This window comes from Gossypium hirsutum, chromosome D02 (assembly GCF_007990345.1).
Source record: "Gossypium hirsutum isolate 1008001.06 chromosome D02, Gossypium_hirsutum_v2.1, whole genome shotgun sequence".
NCBI classification, from domain to species: Eukaryota; Viridiplantae; Streptophyta; class Magnoliopsida; order Malvales; family Malvaceae; genus Gossypium; species Gossypium hirsutum.
In genome coordinates, this window is record NC_053438.1 from 5,977,845 (window position 1) to 6,002,928 (window position 25,084).

The 25,084-nt window shown below is 38.7% G+C and overlaps 1 protein-coding gene across 1 annotated transcript; it reads left to right on the forward strand.

The window, feature by feature from the left end:
* The first annotated feature begins 13,459 nt into the window (after positions 1 to 13,459).
* Positions 13,460 to 14,438, forward strand: LOC107942203 (glycine-rich cell wall structural protein 1). Its single transcript, XM_041088172.1, has one exon. The coding sequence runs from the start codon at positions 13,500 to 13,502 to the stop codon at positions 14,247 to 14,249; it is 750 nt and encodes a 249-aa protein (XP_040944106.1). The 5' UTR covers positions 13,460 to 13,499; the 3' UTR covers positions 14,250 to 14,438.
* Positions 14,439 to 25,084: the final 10,646 nt, after the last annotated feature.

Genomic DNA, 25,084 nt, shown 5'->3' on the forward strand with positions numbered 1-25,084 from the left:
ACAAGCTAGAAGCCGAGAAATTAAGGAAGGGAAAGAACAAAGCTGAAGAGGATTTGGATAGTCTAAAAACAGATTACAAGAAGCTGCGATTGTCGATGAGAACTGTCGGTCTGGGCAAAACGTCAGAGCAGTGGCGACAAGAGATCAATGAGGAAAAGAATAGGGCCGATCAGTGGGAAAAGAAATTTCAAGATGCTCGAGCTCGAGAAAACGCTTTGGAAAGGAGTTTGTTAGAGTGCCGAAATGAGAAGGCAGGATTAAAGGCCAAGGTGCAGAGCTAGAAAAGTCACTTCACTCGTACCGTAGTCGCAACTCCATGATCGAATTAAGAGCAAGCTTAAATAAGATCGAAGAACTGAAGGAAAAGGTAGAGGAGCTTGAGGACGCATTACACAATTCTGAGCTACGAATGGAGCTTCTTGAGAGGAGTAATGATCAATGGCAAGAGCAATTCCATCATTCTCAAAGGCAGATTAGAGACAGAGATTACGTTATGGGCGAAGCTGTGACTCAAGTGCGGGAAGTGGCTGATCATCTGCAAACATTAGCAGTTCAGGCCGATGTATTGAGTTTAAAATATGAGTCAGAATCAAGCCGAGGTCGAGATTTAGCTTGGCTTCTTAGGAAGGTTAAGGCCTTGGGTATAAAGGCGAAGCCGTATATGTAATTTATTTTATGTAAAGAAATTTGCTTTCTAGTTGAGTTTTCTAATGAAATTGAATTCGAATCAATGCCTCTTTTTGCATTCATCTCATACATTTGCATTACATCATATGCAGTAAGTTTCATAAAATGACCCTAATAAAATTAAATTATGACAGTTACCCTGGAAACCAACAAAAATCTAATCAAATATCACTACGGTACTCGTCGCCAAACAAAAGTAATGGATCAAAGGTGGAAAGATTGGAACAGTTGCAACGAGAGATGCAAGATCAGATGCATGAACGACTGGAAAAAATCCAGCAGACATGTTAGAATCCCAGAACACTGTGATGAACCAATTAAAGCAGTTATTGGCTGGAGGAATAACAAAGGAAAAGACCCGTAGTCGATGCGGGGGAGATCACGATGACCCTATTTATCCTCCAGGTTTCACCCCAACTAACATCCAAGCACAACCAGAGGTGTACCCACAGAGGGTACCGGTTACCATTAGACCTCAATATCTGGCTAGTGCCTCGGTACCAGTGCATTTTCAAATGGGCTCGGGTTCTAATCCCGGGGATAATCCCACTAATCCTGTGGTCCCGGACCTCGATGACGTGGTAGAAACAGAAAAAACAAGAATGAACCTGCCAAAACAGCTGGAGGACCGATGTAGATGGTTAGAGGAAAAATTTAGAGTCATGGAGAACATCGACTATCATCGCGGGGTTGACGCCAAGGATCTGAGTTTGGTCCCTGATTTAGTACTCCCACCTAAGTTCAAAATGCCGGAATTCGAAAAATATAATGGGACTAGTTGTCCTGAAGCTCATATAACTATGTTCTGTCGAAGAATGACAGGATACGTCAACAATGATCAGCTGTTAATCCACTGCTTCCAGGACAGTTTGATCGGATCTGCAGCCAAATGGTACAACCAACTGAGTCGTGCTAAAGTTAGTTCATGGAGAGACTTGGCGCAAGCTTTTATGAAGCAATACAGTCATGTAACGGATATAACACCCGATCGAATTACGTTACAAAACATGGAGAAAAAGCCTAGCGAGAATTTCAGGCAGTACGCCCAACGATGGAGAGAAGTGGCAACACAAGTCCAGCCGCCCCTTTTGGAAAAAGAGGTCACCATGTTGTTTATCAACACTTTGAAAGCCCCGTTCATCAACCACATGTTGGGGAGTGCTACCAAGAGCTTCTCGGATATGGTAATGTCCGGTGAAATGATTGAGAACGCGGTAAGGAGCGGTAAGATTGACACGGGGGAAAACTTCAAAAGACCAGCCCCAAGGAAAAAAGAGGGCGAAGTAAACAACGTAAGCACATATAGCAAGAGCCATTCAAAACCGATTACTGTTGGCCCTCCAAAAATGATAACCACTAGTCACCAAGCCCCCTCGAGGCAGGAACCCAACACAAGGCCCAACACAAGGACTAACACAGAGAGACTTCAATTCACGCCCATTCCAATAACATACGGGGAACTGTATCAGAAGTTATTTGATGCACACATAGTATCTCCATTTTATCTCGAGCCCATGCAACCTCCATATCCCAAATGGTATGACACGAATGCCCAATGTGAATACCATGCAGGGATACCAGGACACTCAATTGAGAACTGTACTGGGTTTAAAAAGGCGGTGGAAAGGTTCATTAAGATGGGGATTGTGAAGTTTGACGACCCATTAGGACCCAACGTAGCAGCGAATCCGTTACCCAACCATGCTGATAAAGGGGTAAACGCAATAATCGAAGGTGAGAAAAAGAGAATCAAAACCGACATTGCAGAGATAAAAACCCCATTGAGTTGGGTCTGGAGACAAATGATAGAAGGAGGTCTCATCAAACAAGATTCAAAAGAAAGGCCCGAAGGAACGAAGACGTACTGCGAGTTTCATGCTGAAGAAGACCATGACATTCAAAACTGCACTGAATTCAAGGCCATGGTGCAAAATCTGATGAACAACAAAGAGCTAGAATTTTATGAAGAGATCAAAGGACTTGAAAATGGAGAAGTTTATGCCTCGGAGGAGGGGCCTACGGGAAAGGCCCCAAATCACCCAGTGGTGATTATTTCAAGGCCAACGAGTACAGGATCTGGAATACAACTGGCGCCAAGGGTCATAATCCAAAAACCTGTAGCCTTTCCTTACAAGGATAGCAAAAAGGTTCCTTGGAATTACGACTGCAATGTGATGATCACGGGAGAGGAGAACCCGATAAATGCTTCAGAAGAGGCTAATGACGCAGGTTCTATACGCGTAGTGGAAAACGTTACGACCTGGGAAATACAAAAAGGGAACTATAAAAGGAAAAGCCTTGGCGGTTGAACAAATAAAACGAAGACGACCGGAATTGAACCGCAAATTAACACACCGGTGACTGAAAATGAGGCTAGAGAATTCCTAAAATTCTTGAAGCATAGCGAGTATAGCGTGGTGGAACAATTGCATAAGCAACCCGCTCGCATCTCAGTGCTCGAGTTACTTCTAAGTTCAGAGATACATCGTAATGCGTTGGTAAAAGTGCTAAATGAGACTTATGTCGCTAAAGATATCTCAGTGAACAAATTGGATCGCCTGGTTAACAATATAAATGCCGATAACTTCATCTTCTTCAACGATGATGAGATCCCGCCAGGTGGTATGGGATCTACCAAGGCCTTGCACATCACTGCCCGTTGCAAGGGGTGTATACTACCGGCGGTACTGTGGACAATGGATCGGCCCTGAATGTTTACCCCTGTCCACATTAAACAGGCTACCTGTGGATAGTTCTCACATGAAATCATGCCAAAATATAGTGAGAGCATTTGATGGCACTGAGAGAAAAGTGATGGGAGAATCGAGATACCTCTATTGATTGGTCCAAATACATACGAGGTGGACTTTTTGGTAATGGATATTAAACCATCTTACAATTGCCTATTGGGGAGGCCTTGGATCCATTCTGCAGGAGCTGTACCATCGTCACTTCACCAAAAGTTAAAATTGGTGATGGAGGGTCGATTGGTGACTATAGATGCAGAAGAAGACATCATTGCATCAGTCACCGATGATATGCCATACATAGAGGCGATAGTGAAGCGATAGAATGTTCATTCCGATCATTGGAATTCGTAAATGCCACATTTGTCATCGAGATGAGCAAAATCCCAGAGCCTAAGATATCCAAAGCTACGTCAATGAGCTTACAGCTAACGATGGGAAAGGGAGCATTGCCTGGAAGAGGATTGGGAAAATACCTCCAGGGAAGGGTCGGAGTACCGATCCTAGTTAACAAACAGGACCGTTATGGTTTGGGATATAAGCCTAATGCGAGGGAAAGGAGGAAAGAGATGGAGAAAAAGCAAGAAAAGAGAAGAGCACATTTGGGCGGGATAGAAGTCAAGTGGGGACCGATAACCTTTCCCCATATATCTAAGACTTTTGTTTCAAGGGGAATTGTCCACCCTGAAGAGAAAGAGGAGGTTACAGAAGGAAGGATTGAGAGGTTGGACATCAATGCCATATCCGCGGAAGAAAGGGTGGAAAGGAATTTATCGGGCATTCGTCCTTACGAACCTGGAAGTGTTTTGAATAACTGGACTGCAGAAGAGATCCCTGTAACATTTAGAACTAATTCAGAGTAATGTTCAGAACACTTGTTGCCCTAAGCCTGGGGGTGATAAGAATCTTTTGTAAAAGGCACATGTCCAAAATCTAATTTCAGTAAAACTTATCATTCAGTTTCATCTTGAGCAAATATTCTTTCATTCTTTTCATTCCCTTTATAATCATAGTATGCATACAAGTATTCTTAGATTCTTTTATTTGGGCCTCCATTTGTTCCAATAACAGGTCTTCAGATATCAACGAGATGAGCGACTCTGTTACTAATTCAGAGTCTCTATTTGAGCAAGACATGAGTATAGATAATCCTCAAGATTTTGAAGGTGACCAAGACAGCGTTTTATCTCCGGATTTGTTAAGAATGATGGAAGAAGAAGAAAAACAAATTCTACCCTATAAGGAATCAGTAGAAGTCGTGATCTTAGAAGAGGGCAGAGAGGTAAAAGTTGGCGCTGCATTGCCAAGGAAACAAGGCGAGACCTTGTTGAGTTGCTTCAAGAGTTTAAAGATGTCTTCGCATGGTCCTACCAAGATATGCCAGGTTTAAGTACTGATATCGTGGTGCACCGATTGCCTATAAAGGAAGAATGCAAACCAGTCCAACAAAAGCTTCGAAGGATGAGGCCTGATGTCTTGCTAAAAATAAAGGAAGAAGTCAAGAAGCAATTCGATGCTGGTTTCTTACAGGTGGTCAAGTACTCAGAATGGGTAGCCAATATAGTCCCTGTTCCTAAGAAAGATGGGAAGGTGCGAATGTGTGTGGACTACAGAGACTTGAACAAAGCCAGCCCAAAAGATAATTTCCCACTGCCTCATATCGATACCTTGGTAGACAACACGGCCGGATACTCACTGTTCTCTTTCATGGATGGTTTCTCCGGGTACAACCAAATTAAGATGCTTTCTGAAGACAAGGAAAAGACCACATTCATAACGATGTGGGGGACGTTTTGTTATAAAGTGATGCCTTTTGGATTGAAAAATGCGGGAGCAACGTATCAGAGAGCCATGGTAGCATTATTCCATGATATGATGCATAAAGAGATAGAAGTTTATGTTGATGACATGATCGCAAAATCCAGAACAGAAAAGGAACACGTGCAAGTTCTGAGAAAACTGTTTCTGAGGTTAAGGAAGTTCCAGCTAAAACTTAACCCAGCCAAGTGTACTTTCGGGGCTAGATCAGGAAAACTGCTAGGATTCTTAGTCAGCGAAAAGGGAATTGAAATTGACCCAGACAAAGTTAAGGCCATACAAGAATTACCTCCGCCAAGTACTCAAAAAGAAGTTCGGGGTTTCCTAGGAAGACTGAATTACATCGCTCGATTCATTTCACAATTAACTGAGAAATGTGACCCCATATTCCGCCTTCTTAGGAAACACAATCCAGGTGTATGGGATGAGGAGTGCCAGGAAACTTTCGAAAGAGTTAAACATTACTTGTCCAACGCCCCAGTACTGGTGCCACCTTGCCCTGACAAACCACTGATACTATACTTGGTAGTATTTGAGAATTCCATGGGGTGCGTGCTCGGCCAACATGATGAGTCAGGACGAAAAGAAAGAGCGATCTATTATCTCAGTAAGAATTTCACTGAATGCGAAACGAGATATTCGCCAATTGAAAAATTATGTTGCGCATTGGTTTGGACTACTCGGAGATTGAGACAATACATGTTGTACCATACGACTTGGTTAATCTCAAAGTTAGACCCTCTGAAATACATGATGGAGTCAACTGCTCTAAACGGAAGGATGGCCCGATGGCAAATTCTACTATCTGAATTTGACATAACCTATGTGAATCAAAAGGCTGTAAAAGGGAGCGCGATAGCAGATTTTCTAGCAAGTAGAGCCCTGGACGATTATGAGCCTTTGAACTTTGACTTCCCAAATGAGGATCTGATGTATGTGGCAACTACTGAAGCGAGCACACAAGAAGGCAATACTTGGAAATTAAATTTTGACGGAGCCTCAAATGCCATGGGCAACGGGATTGGGGCAGTCTTGGTATCTCCAAACGGTGATCATTATCCTTTCACCTGTAAACTAGATTTTGATTACACAAATAACATGGCGGAATATGAAGCATGTATCATGGGAATCCGCGCGGCTATGGAACGCAAAATCAAGGTACTTGAGGTATATGGGGATTCGGCATTGGTAATTTATCAGCTCAAAGGCGAATGGGAAACAAGAGACCCTAAGTTGATTAGTTACCGAAGGATAGTCCTAGAATTGATTGAGGAGTTTGACGACATCACTTTTTGTTATCTCCCACGAGACGAGAATCAGATGGCCGACGCTTTAGCTACATTGGCTTCCATGATCAAAGTAAATAGACCAGAGGATGTGAAGCCTATCCAAATGAGCATTTATGATGCTCCACCCACTGTTGTAATATTGACGAGGAAGAAGAAAAGGACGACAACCCTTGGTATCAGGACATATTGCGATACGTGAAAAATTATGAATACCCGAACCAAGCAACTGAGAATGACAAGAGAATGTTGAGGAGGCTGGCCAGTGGTTACGTCTTAGATGGGGAAATCCTGTACAAAAGAGGAAAAGATCAGGTGCTGTTAAGATGCGTAGACGCTGTGGAGGCCAAGCAGATCTTGGAAGAAGTCCATGATGGTATTTGTGGAATACACGCTAACGGTTTCACAATGGCCAGACAGATCATGAGATTTGGATATTATTGGTCTACCATGGAAGGAGACTGCATCAAGTATGCTAAGAAGTGCCATAAATGCCAGATTTACGGAGACAAAATTCATGTGCCTCCATCACTCTTCACGTCATGACTTCCCCATGGTCTTTCTCCATGTGGGGCATGGACGTCATTGGGCCGATATCGCCAAAGGCTTCAAACGGACATCGTTTCATTTTTGTAGTGATTGACTACTTTACTAAGTGGGTAGAGGCTACTTCTTACGCCAACGTCACAAAGACAGCTGTCAGCAAGTTTTTAAAGAAGAAATCATATGTCGGTATGGAATGCCTGAAAGGATCATATCAGACAACGCATTAAATTTGAATAATAGCACGATAGCAGAGGTTTGTAATCAATTCAAGATCAAGCACCACAACTCATCGCCATATCGTCCGAAGATGAATGGTGCGGTGGAGGCAGCCAATAAAAATATCAAAAAGATTGTGGGGAAAATGACTGAGACCTATAGAGATTGGCACGAGAAGTTGCCATTCGCCCTCTATGCTTATCGAACATCCGTCAGGACTTCTACCGGGGCAACACCATTCTCTTTGGTTTATGGAATGGAGGCAGTGCTACCAATTGAGGTTGAAATTCCCTCTCTCCGAGTTTTTTCAGAACTAAAGTTAGACGAAGCAGAATGGGTCCAAGCCCGATATGATCAGCTGAACTTGATTGAAGAAAGGAGGTTAAGAGCTATCCGTCATGGTCAAATGTACCAGAAACGAATGATGCGAGCTTACAATAAGAAAGTTCGTCCTAGAAACTTCCATGAAGGGGACTTGGTACTGAAGAAGATCCTTCCCATACAAAAGGACTTCAGAGGAAAGTGGATGCCAAACTGGGAGGGACCTTATGTAGTAAAAAAGGCCTTTTCAGGAGGGGCATTAATTTTAACTGGGATGGATGGCAAAAGCTTGCCCAATCCTGTGAATTCGGATTCAGTGAAGAGGTACTTTGCCTAAAAAAAAAAAAAAAAAAAAGGGGGAGAGGCCAAGGCGAAAACCCGCAAAGGGCACCTTGAGACCAAAGGGGCTTTGAATTGAAAACCCAGGAATGGGCAATTCGAATTTTCGATCAAAGTTGAGGCATAGAGTAGTTTTGTCTTCTCCGAATTAACAAGAAGGAGAGATGCTACATCTTGGGGCATCAACAAAGTCTTTTAGGATTTCTAAACACAGAGTTTGTACAGAGGAGCTCATGCTGCGATATCTGGAGCACCTGTTTTTTTTATCTTATCTTAGCAAAATTTGCTATTTGTTCATTTAGAGCTCTGCTCTCAATAAAATTCCATCTTATTCATTGTGATAATCTTTTTCATCATATCTCAGCAAAGTTTGCTATCTTGATTGATTTATTCATTTCGAGCTTTGCTCTCAGCAAAATTTTATTTTGTCCATTTTGATAATCTTTCAAGCATTTTTCCTTGAAATAACGATTAATGGATTGACAATACACATGCAGAAGGAGTTCTGCATATTACTCTGAAAGTTTCTAAATAATACGAGGACCTGAAACAGGACTATTGTCTAGAACTAACCAAACCTAAGGGTTGGAAACATTTGAGAAATGATAGTCTAAATAGCGTCTATTTCTTTGGGTTTTCTGTCAAACTGGCTGAACAAGAAGGCATCAGTGATAGAACCTTGATGAACAATGAGGAATGACAACCTAAGCATTAAAAATGGATCATTCTCATGACATTCTACAAATATAATACATACACATCTAGTTAGGAGCATTTGATTCATTCTGATCATGTCATCCTAAACACTAGGCGTAAATAGGTCCTATCTTCCTATATTGGTAGGAAGTGGATCAAAGATACAAATCTTGTCTTCCCATATTGGTGGCGAAGTAGATCGAAGGTAGCAGATCCTATCTTCCTATATTGGTAGGAAGTGGATCGAAGATGCAGATCTTGTCTTCCCATATTGGTGGCGAAGTAGATTGCAAAAAGCAGATCTTGTCTTCCCATATTGGTGGCGAAGTAGATCGAAGGTAGCAGATCCTATCTTCCTATATTGGTAGGAAGTGGATCGAAGATGCAGATCTTGTCTTCCCATATTGGTGGCGAAGTAGATTGCAGAAAGCAGATCTTGTCTTCATGTATTGGCGTGAAGTAGATCGAAGGTAGCAGATCCTATCTTCCTATATTGGTAGGAAGTGGACCGAAGATGCAGATCTTGTCTTCCCATATTGGTGGCGAAGTAGATTACAGAAAGCAGATCTTGTCTTCATGTATTGGCGTGAAGTAGATCAAAGGTAGCAGATCCGGTCTTCCTATATTGGTAGGAAGTGGATTGACGATGCAGATCTTGTCTTCCCATACTGGTGGCGAAGTAGATCGAAGAAAGCAGATCTTATCTTCATGTATTTGGCGTGAAGTAGATCGAAGATTACAGATCTTGCCTTCCTGTATTTGGCAGCGAAGAAGATCGAAGATGGCAGATTTTACCTCACTGATTACAGTGGAGTACATTGAAGCTGGTAGTTCTATCTCCCTGGACAACAGTGGAATAGATCGAAGAAAACAACATTCAGTCTTATCTCCCTAAGCAGTAGTGGAGCAGACTAAAAACACAAATCTCATCCCCATGGAGTCATAACAAAGTAGATTGAAGCTACAAGGCGTATCTGAAGTTGCCGTGAAGTGGATCAAAGCAAGAAGACGTAGTGGACTGAAATGAGGTTACTTGAAGAAGATAAGCACCATAAAATCAAGACTCGGCGAGACCGGGCAAAATTGGCCTTCTTAGTCTTTGCTCTGTTCTCGTTACACGACAACAAGCAAAGAGGGGCAGCTGTACGAGCCCATTTTGCCCGGGCCCATACCAACAAAATAACTCAAATAATAAACCCAAAAGTAACAGCCCATTTACAAACCCAAACTCTGACCCAAAATTTAAACCCAAACAAATCAAAATCCTAAAGCCCAAATGGCCCAAAATCTAAAACATTTTTCAGCAAAATTCAGCAGCAAACCCTAGCTGGCCGCCGCATGCCTCGCGTGGCCTCCTCGTCTGCCACGCCCAGCTCTCCATGCCACCATGTCGGCCACCTGCTCCTCCTCCACTACCAGCACCTCCATACCCTGCAAGATCAAGACAAAAAACAGGATAGAATAATAGAAAAAGGATGTAAAATGGGTTATAAAACCCGAAATGAAAAACGGAAACAGGGGGTTTTTTTTCTTTGGGTTCTTCTTCTTTTTTTGTTTGTTTTTTTCGGCATTTGAATACAAAAAAAACAGAAGTTAGAGTTTTAAAAAAAATACATAGATCTCAGTACTGAGATAGCAAGCATTCGGAAAAAAGGAAAGGCAAACGGAAAAGGTTACTTTTTTTTCGATTTCTATATACATATCTATACATTTTTAAAGTTAATATAAACCTAAAATCTATATATTCTAAGACCAAGAACAAATAACAAAAAAAATAAAAAAAAATATTTTTTACCTTTTCGGCCACCGCGTGCGGTGGCCGGCGCCGGCGCCGGCGAGCCTCCGGTGGCCGTCCGGTGACCGGCCCCTGGCCGGATTCCCCTCCCTTCTCTCTCCCTTCTCTCTTCCCTCTCTCTTTTTTTTTCTTTCCCTCTCCCCAAATGATTTTTTTGGTTAGTTTAGGCCTTATATAGCCCTCCAAAACGACGTCGTTTTGGGGGCTACACTTAAGCCTCAAAACGACGTCGTTTTGGCCATGCCCGACCCATCCGACCCGACCCGCTAGAGGATCCGCGTGTTTTCATTTGAATGGGATATTTATGCGCGCAGTCCTTCCGCTTTTCTGATGCTTCACAATTAAGTTTTTTATGGTTTTCAATTTGGCCCTATAATTTCTCGCGCTTTTCGATTTAGTCCCCGCCAATGTGCTGCGTTTTAAAGGAAAGGAATAATTATTGTTTCGGTCCCCCAACGCTTCACGCGCGTACAATTAAGTCCCTTTTCTTTGTTTTCCTTTCAAATTGGCCCCACAACTTTGTTTTTAATTCAATTTTAGTCCTTTTTTGTTGATTTTTATATCTTTATTAAATATCCTTGTTATTTTTATATACCATTATTATTATTATGTATTAGTATATATTTTTATTATGTACGTGTATACCTATATATATTCTCATATTTAATATTTTTATTTCACTTTATTTTAATATTTTATTAATGTTATGTTTGTTTCTTTTATATTCCAATGTTATCATTATTATTATTCTTATTATTTTTATTAGTTTATGCTTTGTTATATATTTATATATTTATAATACGTATATATACTTGATATATTTGTATATACCTCGGTAATATTATTACTAGTTTTCAATATACGCATATATTACCTAAATATTTTAGTATTATGTAAATATTTTAACATTATATTATATATGTATTTATATATTACGTATGTACATATACCTTTTAATATTATATTTTGTATTACGTAAATATTATTTTAAATACTGTATTGTATATATATATATGTCCTTAGTACCACGTTACATATATATTGTGTATATACTTGTTTTCTTACCCTTATTATATTCATTGTTAATACATTTATTTTTTTTATATACATGTATACGTACCCTTTTTTTATAATATTATTTTTTACACATATATGTATATATTTATCTATGTTTTCATATTCTATAATTTATATGCATTTCTTATTTTATGGCTTAAAATTATATATGCATATACATTTTTACATAATTGTATTTATTGTCATCATTGTTATTTGGTGTTTGTTTATTTATTCGTGTACACTTGTGCTTTTTTTTAAATGTTAGTTCTATTTATTTATTTGTATGCTTTGTTTATGTAATCGCCTCGTCATTTCATTTTGCCTATTGCATTGTTGTTACTCACTTTACTTTGCTCACCTTGTCGTATTCGTTATTGTTTTGTCAAGCATTGACACTAAACACCAAAAGGAAAATTTTTCTAAATAAGGTAATATTTCGCGTTTGGAAACTCGAGAAAACGTGCCCTAACGTGCTGGGTTTCGATTTCTCGTTTGACTAAATAGCCAAATATCCTCTTGAAGCTTCAAAGTATGGTTTCATTAAACTATAAGGTGATCTTGGTTTCGATGGTTTAGAGTATCGTGTCCTAACGTGCTGGATGTGATATTCCTTCGGAACAAGAGAATCTTATGTTTCAATTCACGATATCAGATTTTCTTTTAAGAATCGTATTTTTTTTAAAACTCTTCAAATTTTTAATTTTCGACACTAAGACACTAATTAATCAACTAGGTACCAATTTTGGGCGTATCGAGGGTGCTAATCCTTCCTCGTGCGTAACCGGCTCCCGAACTCATTTTTCTGAATTTCGTAGACCAAAATCGTTGTTTTAATAAAATTAAATCATTTATTAAAAACAACCACTTTTTTGAGGTGACCCGATCACACCTCGTCAAAAAAGGATTGGTGGCGACTCCCGTTTTCATTCTTTTTTTAAATCCAAGTCGACCCCGTTTTCATTCAAAAAAATGGTGTCAACAGTAGTTTTCATGTATAAATGGAGATGTATAAATTATAAATGTAAGACAACAAAAAATTGGGCGGAGATAGAAAAAGATAGACTTTTTTTTGCGTTTTTTTTTATTTCATCAATTCAATTTATATATCATAATAGATATAGATCCTAATCTATCCTATAGATTTGAATGGAGATATAAAAAAGAAAGGTACCAATAAATTAAATACAAATTCTTCTTTTTTTTTCTGGATAGTGTATGGAATGTGAACAAAAAAAAAGGTTATATCATTTTGCTTTTTTGTTCTAGAATAGAAGCATTTTATGCGATTTTCTCATCTCTATTCTTTTTTTTTATGTAATTTGTATTGTAGTATATATGTAATTATATTATAAAATCTATCGGAATAGATAAATAATGACATCAAAAGACCGATCGATTTATTTTAAAAATAGATGTCTTTGACATCCAACTATAGCACTGAATAGCTTTTTTTTGAATGGCAGTTCCAAAAAAAACGTACTTCTACATCAAAAAAGCGTATTCGAAAAAATGTTTAGAAAAAGAAATGATATTGGGCGGCCTTGAAAGCTTTTTCATCAGCCAAATCTCTTTCTATGGGGAAGTTTTTTTGTACGCCAAATAAATTTATAGTAATCTGAATTGGTTTAACTCGAATAAGATACAAAGGTTTTATTTTTTTGAATTTTTGAATATTTTTTTTCATTTCCGGTTCTTATTTTCCCCATCCCCCGTTTGTATTTGTTATGTTAGTATTATAATAATTTGTTATTAAAAAGAATTTAAATAAAAATTTATGCTATTTTGGGGTTTTTTAAGTCAAAGTTAGTAGACACGCTATTGAGTCAAAAGGCATATTTGGCTACTTAATGATAGTAGCTAGATATGACTATTCGGGTATTAAATGTGGTGAACGGTTATTAGTTGAAATGAATAAATGGGGTCCAAAGTGGCTTATAAAAGCACTTGGGATGTTGGTATTGTCATGAACCAAGCTAAAACTCAAACAAAATGGTGAGTGTTACTAAAGGAGTTGTCTTGTTATCTTTGCTTTGTTTTAATGTGTTTGTAGTAAATGTGATTGCTAAAGAAGTGGTGAGTACGAAAGAGGAGGAAGAGAAGTACTTAACACAGGGAGGTGGCTTTGGAACTGGGGGCGGGGGTGGTTTCGGTGGTGGTGGTGGTTTTGGAGGAGCTGGAGGTGGTGGTGGGCATGGTGGTGGTGCTGGTGGAGGCTTTGGTAAAGGTGGTGGATATGGTGGTGGGATTGGCAAAGGAGGAGGTGTTGGTGGTGGAATTGGGAAAGGTGGTGGATACGGAGGTGGCATAGGAAAGGGCGGTGGGATTGGCAAAGGAGGAGGTGTTGGTGGTGGAATCGGAAAGGGTGGAGGATACGGAGGTGGCATAGGAAAAGGTGGTGGGATTGGCAAAGGAGGAGGTGTTGGTGGTGGAATCGGAAAGGGTGGAGGATACGGAGGTGGCATCGGAAAGGGTGGTGGGATTGGCAAAGGAGGAGGATATGGAGGTGGAATTGGTAAGGGAGGAGGCCATGGAATTGGTGGTGGGATTGGCAAGGGTGGTGGAGTCGGTGGAGGAATTGGAAAGGGTGGCGGGATTGGAAAAGGTGGTGGATTTGGCGGTGGTGCCGGAGGTGGATATGGCAAGGGTGGTGGTTTTGGAGGTGGAGTAGGTGGTGGAGCTGGAGGTGGAAAGGGTGGTGGTTTTGGTGGAGGTGGTGGTGGTGGAAATGGACACCATTGATATAACAAGCTTCGCGATGCATGCATGCATGGATCAAAATGCAATATATATTTATTAATCCAAAATGAGGCATATATAAATATTGTTTTGCCTCTTCCTATGCGCTCTACCTACTTTAATGTTTGACAACAAAATAAATATATGTGAGTTTCAAAATATCAAAGATGAATATGTTTTATTTTATCATAATTCGAATACTTTTTTATTTACTTATCATCTGAATTTATATTTAATTAAAATTTTAAACTCAAACATAATAGCATATGATAGACTTATATGGGTGAAAATTTTTAATGTATATATTTATTTATTATGAATATTTTATAATTAAGTGGATGTTCATTAAAATCAAGATAAGTTTGATATACATTAAGACTCTACTGTTTATTAGAAGTAAAGTTTCATATTATGTATATTATGTTTATAAATATAGACTTTAGAGAAGCAGTTTAAATATCCTATCAATAAAAATATATTCTCTTTTATTCTCCTATTTTTGTTTCTTTTATTCTCTTTATTATTTATTTTATAACACGTTATTAGCATGATACTCGTTTTTCATACTTCCCTTCCAAAATTTATCTAATGCTTTTTTCTCAAATCCCTCTTAAAAATACCTTCATAATTATATTTATTACTCTTTAAAAAGAATGGATGCTTTAGTCATTTTTCAACTGAATTAGTATCAACCGTCGGATTAATTTATAACACTAACTCAATCAAAAGCTTAAATATAATATAAATTAATTATAACCGAATGTCATATTCGAATATAGTAACTAATCAAAGCCCATCTCAATTAGCAAATATTTAAAATACTTATCAAACCTCTAAATTTTTATAGGTTAAAATGTTTAATATTTTTTTATTCAATTGGAATTTAGTTTTCTATTTTTATTTTCAAGAATTTAGTTCTTTTATTTTTCAAATTTTAAATTCAATTGTTAATACTGCTAAAATTCTTCTTTTAATTTGTTAGTGTGATCTTTTGAAATTAAAAAAAAATACTCACTAAATTTCAAATGCATGAATAGTATCATGATTTCCCTCTTAGGCCGGTTGTGAGCGAGGAGGGATTTGAACTCCCGATAGCATGATTCGTAGTCACATGCTCTAATCCTTAAAGCTATAGGCTCTCACCTCATCTCCATTAGATCTTTTCTCAAGAATACCTTAAAAAAATATTTCCTTAACTTAGTCATTTTGAGTTAAAAAGATGTGAAAGTGCGTTTATCTCTATAACAACGATACGTTTCAAAGCGTGAAGTGAAAGAGAGAGATTTCATAATTGGGATTTTGAATAAGATGACCTTTTTATTTTTCATTCTTATTACTTTTTTAATAACAAAGACTTGGAACATATTTTAACCAAACTTTTAATATCTATTATGGTATCACACATTTATTTTATATGATAAATATATTAATCTGATGTGATTATACGCTATAAAAATAATAATTAAAACAAATTACAATATTAAATCAACACAACATAGATATATAAATATTTCAAATTTTATATATAATACTAATTATCAATATATTAAAAATACACATTCTTTAAATTCGATTATTATATAATAAAATAAAGTGTAAAAAAGAAGAAGAAGCTTAATACCATTTTTAGCTTTTGTACTATAGGAAAATTCTCACTTTTAACCTTTTTACTATTTATCATTTTATTCCCCTACTTTCATTCTATCACTCAAATTAATCCTTTTATTTTGATAGTAAAAATTATAATTTCATTATTTTGATAGTATATATTTTTATAACTTTTAGAAGATTAAATTAAATCTATGTTATTTTTAAGGGATTAAAATATAATTTTATTATTATTAATTTTAAATTTTTTAAATTATAAAAATGCTTAAATAATTTTTTTTTCATTTTAGGGCCGGGCACTGCTACCCCTGGCTCCTTCACTGCTTTGTTCTTACTCCCACTGCCTTATTCCAGCATTGGAGCTCTGATCAAAGGCCACCCTTGGGCTCCCCTTTCCCCTGTCCTTTAACTGGTTGACCTCAAGGAAAACATCGAAGGAGGTTCATTGAAGGTTTGAAACTCAAGTTTTCAATCCGTCGCTTTTCGTTAATTCGACATCGCTCTGACCACCATGGCCATCATTTGTCAACATCTTCATCACCACCACATTCCATATACTTCACTTCAAGTGTTAGGAATAGTGCTCAGTCACCTAAAGTTAGTTAGTTTGTTCACGGTTAGCTTATCAATTAGTTAGTTGTAAGTTGTGTAGTTAGTTCACCAAGCACTGCTTTAAATACTTTGTGATTTTCTTCATTAAGAGATGAGAAAGATATATTGCAGTTTAGTATCGTTCTGTTGTTGGTATCTTGACATGGTATCACAGCTAGAAGTTTTCTTGGGATAATTTTTTTTTTAGTATTCATGACAGACGATGCAGTTCATACTGGTGATACACCTCCTCATTCTTCCAATGTTGAAGGAGCTGCTCATTCACAAGGGTTTAGTAATGTTCCTTCACAGCCCATTCATTACTTTTCCAAACATGATACTAACAAACTAGGGGAACATAATTTTTTGTTGTGGAAACATCAGGTGTTGTTAATTCTTGAAGGCTATGATCTTGAAGGGTTGGTTCTTGGTACTACTCAAGCTCCACCTACTCATATCCATGGACCTGATGGTCGATATGTTGATAATCCGTCTTTCATTTTACATAAAAAGCAGGATAAATTCCTGGCTTCTTGGTTACTCTCCACCGTAATCGACGATGTCTTAGTGCATCTTACAACGTCCAAGACAAGCTTTGATATTTGAACGAGCATCAAGAAGAGGTTTAGGGCAAAGTCTGATGTTAAGCTCTCAAGCATGCGCCAGTCGTTATACTCTCTCAAGAAAGGAGGTTTGACTGTTAAAGAATATCTGGCTAAGGTCAAAAACCTTAGTGATCGTCTCACTGCTGCTGGTAGTTTGATTTCTGAACGTGAACAGATGAGTGTCATATTGGCTGGCCATCCACTAGAATTTGAGTCCGTTAGTGTACTTGCCTCGGCCACGATGGTTTTCCTTGAACTGCTCACAGAGATGCTTCTTGATTGTGAAGAGTGCCAATTGACTTCTTTGACTGAGGATCCGTTGTAAGCTAATTTGGCAACTAAGCAAAAGGAAGATAGTGATGGTGGTTCTAGGCATTCTCATAATTCTAGTTATGGTCATCAAGAATGCAGAATTAGTAAAAAGGGGCAAAGTCGAGGTTGGTCTCGTGGGAAAGCTCGTGGTGGTGGTCGAAACTGGTCACGGTCTCGACCTCAGTGCCAATTGTGTGGAAAAGTTGGTCACTTAGTTCAGACGTGTTACCATCGCTTTGATGAGATGTTTTTGGGGGTTGCTCCTAGTTAGACCATGACAGTTAACTATCATCAATTTCAAGATCAGGGAGGTTGTTCTCATACTAATTCTTGCGCACATTTGTCAACTTCATGTAATGAGTCATATCAGGCTCATGCCTCTTCTTCGTCTGGTCCTTGTCCACAAACGTCTCCTGCTCTAGATCAGTCTTGGTATCCTGACTTTGGAGCTACCAATCACATTACTCCTGACGTGGCGAATCTCTCAAAACTTTCTCCTTATATAGGTACGAGGCATGTTTCTCTAGGGAGTGGTTCTTCTGTTTCGATTGCTAATGTTGGCATGTCAAGTATGCAGGCTGGTTCCAAGTTGTTACACCTAAAGAACGTTCTTCATGTTCCTAATGTCTGCAAGAATTTACTCTCTGTTGGACAGTTTGCCAGAGATAATGCTGTTTATTTTGAGTTTCACTCGTTGCTTTGTTTTGTGAAGGATATTCGAACCAGAGAAATACTCCTAGTGGGCCGCATGCATAATGGCCTTTACAAGTTTGATACCTCTAGTTTTCGTTCCAGTAATCTTGGTGCTTCGGGTCAACATAATATGCTGATGTTATACGCAGCTCAACACCTGTCTTCATCTTCAATATGGCATAGACGAATAGGTCATCCATGCAATAGTGTTCTTGCTGAAGTTTTACGTGGTTGTAATTGTTGTGCGGAAGCGTGTAAAAGAGTAAAATTATTGTACTAAAAAATCACACTAAGTTCAATTCCCAGGAAAGAGAGGTGGATCACAAGGATCGCTTAAGTAGCAGGTCTTTCCTAGCCAGAATATCCCTCAATCGTAATTTAATAGCACAATAAATCACTACAATCACACACACAATTCATGCAGAATAATACAATAAAGAACACAAGAATTTAACGAGGTTCAGCAAATTTTGCCTACGTCCCCGGGCACTACCAAATATATTTCACTCCAAAATACAAGTGAGAATTTACAAAGAGAGAGAGAGAAAACAATGCCTTAAGTAGAGAATGGCAAGTTTGAGATACAGAATGAGAGATGGTTATGCCTATTTATAGTTGAGGTTCAGGGATCAACTTGCAAAGTCACTTTACAATTTAGGGACCATATATTGCAAATATGTCAGATTTTATTATGCCAATATCTCGATACCCATATCTTTGACTTTCTAATATTTGATACCCATATCTTTGACTTTCCAATATTTGATACCCATATCTTTGACTTTCCATTATTTGATACCCATATCTTTGATTTTCCATAAATATGGATAATTCCCAATAATCTCCACCTTGAAGATTTGATTCGAGTAATCTTATCTTCACACAATTCTCTCTGCCTTTGTCAACAACACTTGATAGTGCCTTCTTCAATTGTTAAACATGCAGAATATTGATCAAGTTCAAACAATGTTCGAACTTGATTGTTGTTACCACCTTGGTCATCATATCTGCGGATTATCTGCAGTCTTAATCTTCTGAAGGTGAATTTTCCCCTCATCAATAATTTCCCGCACAAAGTGGAAACGTACATCGATATACTTTGTACGTGCATGATAGACTTGATTCTTTGCTAAATGAATAGCACTTTGACTATCACAATACACATTAATATGCTCCTGGACCAATCCCAAGGTTTTAACCATACCTTGTAACCAAATAGCTTCCTTTACAGCCTCTGTTACAGCCATGTATTCAGCTTCTGTGGTTGACAACGCAACTGTAGACTGCAGTGTAGACTTCCAACTTATTGGTCCTCCAGCAAGAGTAAACACATAACCAGTGGTTGATCTTCGTTTGTCCAAATCATCGGCATAATAAGAATCAACGTACCCAACAACACCTTTACCAAGTGTAGTATCCTGCTTGAACAGTAATCCAATATCCATGGTCTTATGAATATACCGTAGAATCCATTTCACAGCTTGCCAATGTCCTTTTCCAGGATTATGCATATACCTGCTCACTATACTAACTGCCTGTGAAATGTCGGGTCTTGTACACACCATTGCATACATCAAGCTACCTACTGCATTAGAATACGGAACTTGCAACATGTATTCTCGTTCCGTATTCGTCGAAGGAGATAGTTGTGCAGAAAGCTTGAAATGAGAAGCCAACGGGGTACTTACAGGTTTTGTCTGCTCGTTCATGCCAAATTGCTGTAGTACCTTTTTCAAATATTGCTTCTGAGACAAGCTAACTCTATCATGAGCTCTATCTCTCCATATTTCCATGCCGAGAATCTTTTAGCTTCTCCTAGATCTTTCATCTCAAACTCGAGATTGAGTTGAGTCTTCAATCTTTCAATCTCAACTTTGCTCTTAGATGCTATTAGCATATCATCAACATATAAGAGCAAGTATATGAAAGTTCCTTCTTGTAGCTTCTGAAAATACACGCAATGATCAAATTTACTTCTTGTGTACCTTTGCCCTTTCATGAACTGATCAAATCGCTTGTACCACTGCCTCGGAGATTGCTTCAATCCATAAAGCGACTTTGTCAGTTTGCAAACCCAATTTCTTTTCCAGCAACCTTGAATCCATCTGGCTGAGTCATATAGATTTCCTCTTCCAAATCACCGTGTAAAACGAGGTCTTCACATCAAGCTGAACTAGTTCAAGATCATATTGCGCAACCAAGGCTAGCAAAATCTGAATAGACGAATGCTTCACAACTGGAGAAAACACTTCATTGTAGTCTATTCCTTCTTTTGGAGCGTAACCCTTTGCTACTAATCTAGCCTTGTATCGAATTTCATTTTTATCAGGAAATCCTTCCTTCTTTGCATATACTCATTTGCATCCAATTGCCTTCTTTCCCTTGGGTAGTGTCACCAACTCCCAGGTCTTATTTTTATGAAGAGACTGCATTTCTTCATTCATTGCTTGCTTCCACTTTACACCATCAGGGTTACTTATTACTTCTGTGTAAGTAGAAGGAACATCATCATCTGTAATTAGAAGTGCATAGGCCACTATATCATCAAAGCGAGCAGGCTTATGAATCTCTTTTCTTGGCCTTCTATATGCAATTGAATCTTGTTGCTGTAGAGATTCTTGGGTAGGAACCTCTTCATCATTTGTCCCTTCAATATTAGCTGGATCATCGTTAACCTTTTCAAGCTCCACCTGCTGCAAAGTACTACTGGTTTTGTCATCCTTTTGTGAATCCTTGTACTTCAACATGGTTGATTCATCAAAAGTCACATCTCTACTGAAAACAATCTTCCTTGTATCAGGACACCAGAGACGATATCCTTTTACTCCATCAGTTATACCCAAGAATAATGCTTTCTTTGCTCTTGGGTCTAACTTAGATTCTTTTACATGATAATATGCAGTGGAACCAAATACATGCAAAGAATCATAATCAGTAGCAGATTTACCAGTCCACATCTCCATAGGAGTTTTTCCATTTATTGCAGCTGATGGCAAATGGTTAATTAGATGGCACGCATATGTAACTGCCTCAGCCCAAAATTCTTTGCCCAATCCAGCATTGGACAACATACATCGAACTTTCTCCAGTATAGTTCGATTCATTCGTTCTGCCACCCCATTTTGCTGTGGTGTATCCCGAACAGTGAAGTGTCGCACAATGCCCTCATCTTGGCATACTTGTAGAAATGGATCGTTTTTGTACTCAGTACCATTATCTGATCGAAGTCGTTTGACCTTTTGACCAGTCTGAGTCTCCACCATCTTCTTCCATTTCAAAAATGCATCCAAAACTTCACTTTTTCTTTTCATTAGATACACCCATACTTTTCTTGAATAATCATCAACAAAAGTAACAAAATAGTGCATACCTCCCAAAGAAGCTACTTTGGTAGGTCCCCACACATCACTGTGAACGTAGTCCAGAATTCCTTTCGTATTGTGAATTGTTGGACCAAATTTTACCCTCTTCTGCTTGCCCAGAACACAATGTTCACAGAATTCCATTTTGCAAGAATTTGCACCTTTCAATAAGCCTTGCTTCACCAAGGTCTGCAAAGCTTTTTCACCAGCATGTCCCAATCGCATATGCCATAATCTGGTAGCCTCTAAATCTACATCTTTTGTAGAAACTGTTGATGTTGATCCAATAACTGTACTTCCATTTAAAAAATACAAGTTATTTCTTCTTGTGCCTTTCATCACCGTCAGTTGCCCAGCTACTACTTTTAGTAATCCATCTCTCAAAGTGATTGTGAGCCCTTTAGATTCTAGGGCACCTAATGAGATGAGATTTTTCTTCAGGCTAGGTACGTAGCGAACATCTGTCAAGACTTGGATTGAGCCGTCGTGATTCTTCAATTGGACTGTACCCACTCCCATTGTCTTACAAGCACTATCATTTCCCATAAGAACAATTCCACCTTCTAGCTCTTTAAGACTAGAAAACCAGTCCTTATTAGGACACATATGGTAAGTACATCCAGAATCCAAAATCCACTCATCCGTTTGACATGCCATTGCCATGCCAACCAAGCTAAAGTCTGACTCCTCACCATGCTCCGCTACACATGCATCAGAAATAGCTTTACCCTTTTGTAACTTAGGACAATTCTTTTTCCAATGCCCTTTCTCACGACAAAAAACACATTCATCTTTGGCAGGTCTCCCTTTGGACTTACTCCTTCTACCAGATTTGTTGCTGCGCGAACGACTTCTTACTGTTAAGACTTCTGTAGTTGTATCTCTGTGATCTTTTTTATCTTTCTTTCGAGTCTCAGATCTATACAACGCACTACAGACTGCATCAAATGTGATTGTATCCTTCCCATGAAGCAATGTGGTGGTAAGATGATCATATTCATCAGGAAGAGAATTCAACAACAGTAATGCCTTGTCTTCATCTTCAAATTTCTCATCCAAATTTAGCAAGTCTGCTAAAATTTTATTGAATGAGTTCACATGGTCATTCATCGACATACCGGGTGCATACGTGAATCGATAAAGTTTCTTTTTCATATAAAGCCTATTTTCAAGACTTTTTGTTAGAAACTTTTCTTCCAGTGTATCCCACAACTTCTTCGCTGATGTCTCCTTCATGACAGAGTACTTCTGCTCTTTGGCCAAACATAGGCGAATTGTTCCACATGCCTGTCTATTGATCTTGGCCCACTCCTTGTCATCCATCTTGTCAGGTTTTTCTTCAAGGGCTATATCCAGCTCTTGCTGACATAAGACATCCAGGATCTCACATTGCCACATACCAAAATTATTGGTACCATCAAATTTCTCTACTTCAAATTTCGCATTGGTCACAGTAGTCTTTGACGATGACTTTTCCATTTTTTTCTCCTCAATCCCAACTACAATACGTGAACAGTGCCGTGAACGATCATATTCCCCAAGTACGAATCTAGCTCTGATACCAATTGTTGTGCGGAAGCGTGTAAAAGAGTAAAATTATTGTACTAAAAAATCACACTAAGTTCAATTCCCAGGAAAGAGAGGTGGATCACAAGGATCGCTTAAGTACCAGGTCTTTCCTAGCCAGAATATCCCTCAATCGTAATTTAATAGCACAATAAATCACTACAATCATACACACAATTCATGCAGAATAATACAATAAAGAACACAAGAATTTAACGAGGTTCAGCAAATTTTGCCTACGTTCTCGGGCACTACCAAATATATTTCACTCCAAAATACAAGTGAGAATTTACAAAGAGAGAGAGAGAAAACAATGCCTTAAGTAGAGAATGGCAAGTTTGAGATACAGAATGAGAGATGGTTATGCCTATTTATAGTTGAGGTTCAGGGATCAACTTGCAAAGTCACTTTACAATTTAGGGACCATATATTGCAAATATGTCAGATTTTATTATGCCAATATCTCGATACCCATATCTTTGACTTTCCAATATTTGATACCCATATCTTTGACTTTCCATTATTTGATACCCATATCTTTGATTTTCCATAAATATGGATAATTCCCAATAGTAATATTCCTTTTAAATGTAATAAACTGTAATCTGCTTGCTCGGCTTGTCAGTTAGGCAAGACGCAAAAACTTCCTTTCAGTTCTTCAACAACGTTGTACTCTTCTCCTTTCAAATTAGTTGAATCAGATGTTTGGGCCCTGCTTCTGTGAAATCGAATGGTTTTGCATATTATGTATCTTTTGTTGACATGCAAAGCAGGTATACTGGGTGTATTTCGTTCGATCAAAGTCAGAGGTCTTCAAGCGTTTTCTTCTTTTTTACTCCATGGTTCAAGCTCAGCTTGGTTATTCTATTAAACAACTTCAAACTGATTGGGGAGGTGAATATCGGTCATTGTCCAAAGAACTATCTCGATTGGGTATTCAACATCGGGTTACTTGCCCTCATACTTCCGAGTAAAACGGGGTTGTGGAAAGGAAGCATCGACACATAGTTGACATGGGCTTAACTCTTCTTGCCCAGGCTGGTTTACCACTCACCTTCTGGAATCATGCTTTTGCCCATGCAGTACATTTAATTAACAGGCTTCCTACTCCTTGTCTACAGAAGAAAAGTCCTTATGAGATTTTCAGTTTTGATCTCGGCAATGTGTTTTTCTTGGAGCTGCACCAAATCATAGAGGGTACAAGTGCCTGGATAAAGATGGGCGTATTTTTATTTCCCGAAGTGTTGTCTTCAATGAAGAAGTTTTTCCATTTCAGACTGCTTGTCTCTTTCATTCCCAGTCGAATCAGATGAGAACTGGTCATCAGAAGTCTATTCTTCCCATGGTAATAGGTATGCAATTATCTTCTCTGGCTTCAGCCGTTAATCAGAGTCCTATGTCTGATGTGGACAGGTCTTCTCAGTCTCTTGGTGTACAGTCTTCTGAAGCTCGTCCTGAGGCATTGAGTGAGCTGGATTGTTCTCCAGCAGTAACTACTCATTCTCATTTTTCTGAAGCTCATTCTGAACCGTTGAGAGAGCCTGAATGTTTTCCAGTAGCAGCCTCTCCTTCTCAAACGTTTTCGGACTCACTACCAGGTGCACCTTGTTTAGATCCTGTTGTTGGGCCTATAAATGTCCATCCAATGACAACTCGGTTTAAGAGTGGCATTTTCAAGCCTAAGGTTTTTGCCACCACCTTAAACAGAGAAAGAGCCTTCAACTATACTTGAAGCGTTTCAAAGTCCTGCATGGACGACTGCTGCTCGCACTGAGTACGAGGCCCTACTAGCAAATCACACTTGGGATCTTGTGCACTTACCAGATGGACGTCGAGCTGTGGGATGCAAGTGGATCTTTAAAGTAAAGAGGCAGGCCGATGGCTCTGTTGCTCGATACAAAGGTCGCTTAGTCGTAAAAGGATATCTTCAAGAGGCAGGGGTTGACTTTCAAGAGACCTTTAGCCCAGTCGTCAAGCCAACTACCATTCGTGTCGTTCTGACGTTAGCTGTTTTCATGGGCTGGAATCCCCGCCAAGTCGATCATCAACAATGCATTTTTTAACGGAGAGTTGCACTAGGAGATATACATGGTGCAACCAC

What these genes read in the sequence shown, in the direction of transcription:
- LOC107942203 (XM_041088172.1), top strand. Translation starts at nt 13,500, where the DNA reads ATGGTGAGTGTTACTAAAGGAGTTGTCTTGTTATCTTTGCTTTGTTTT.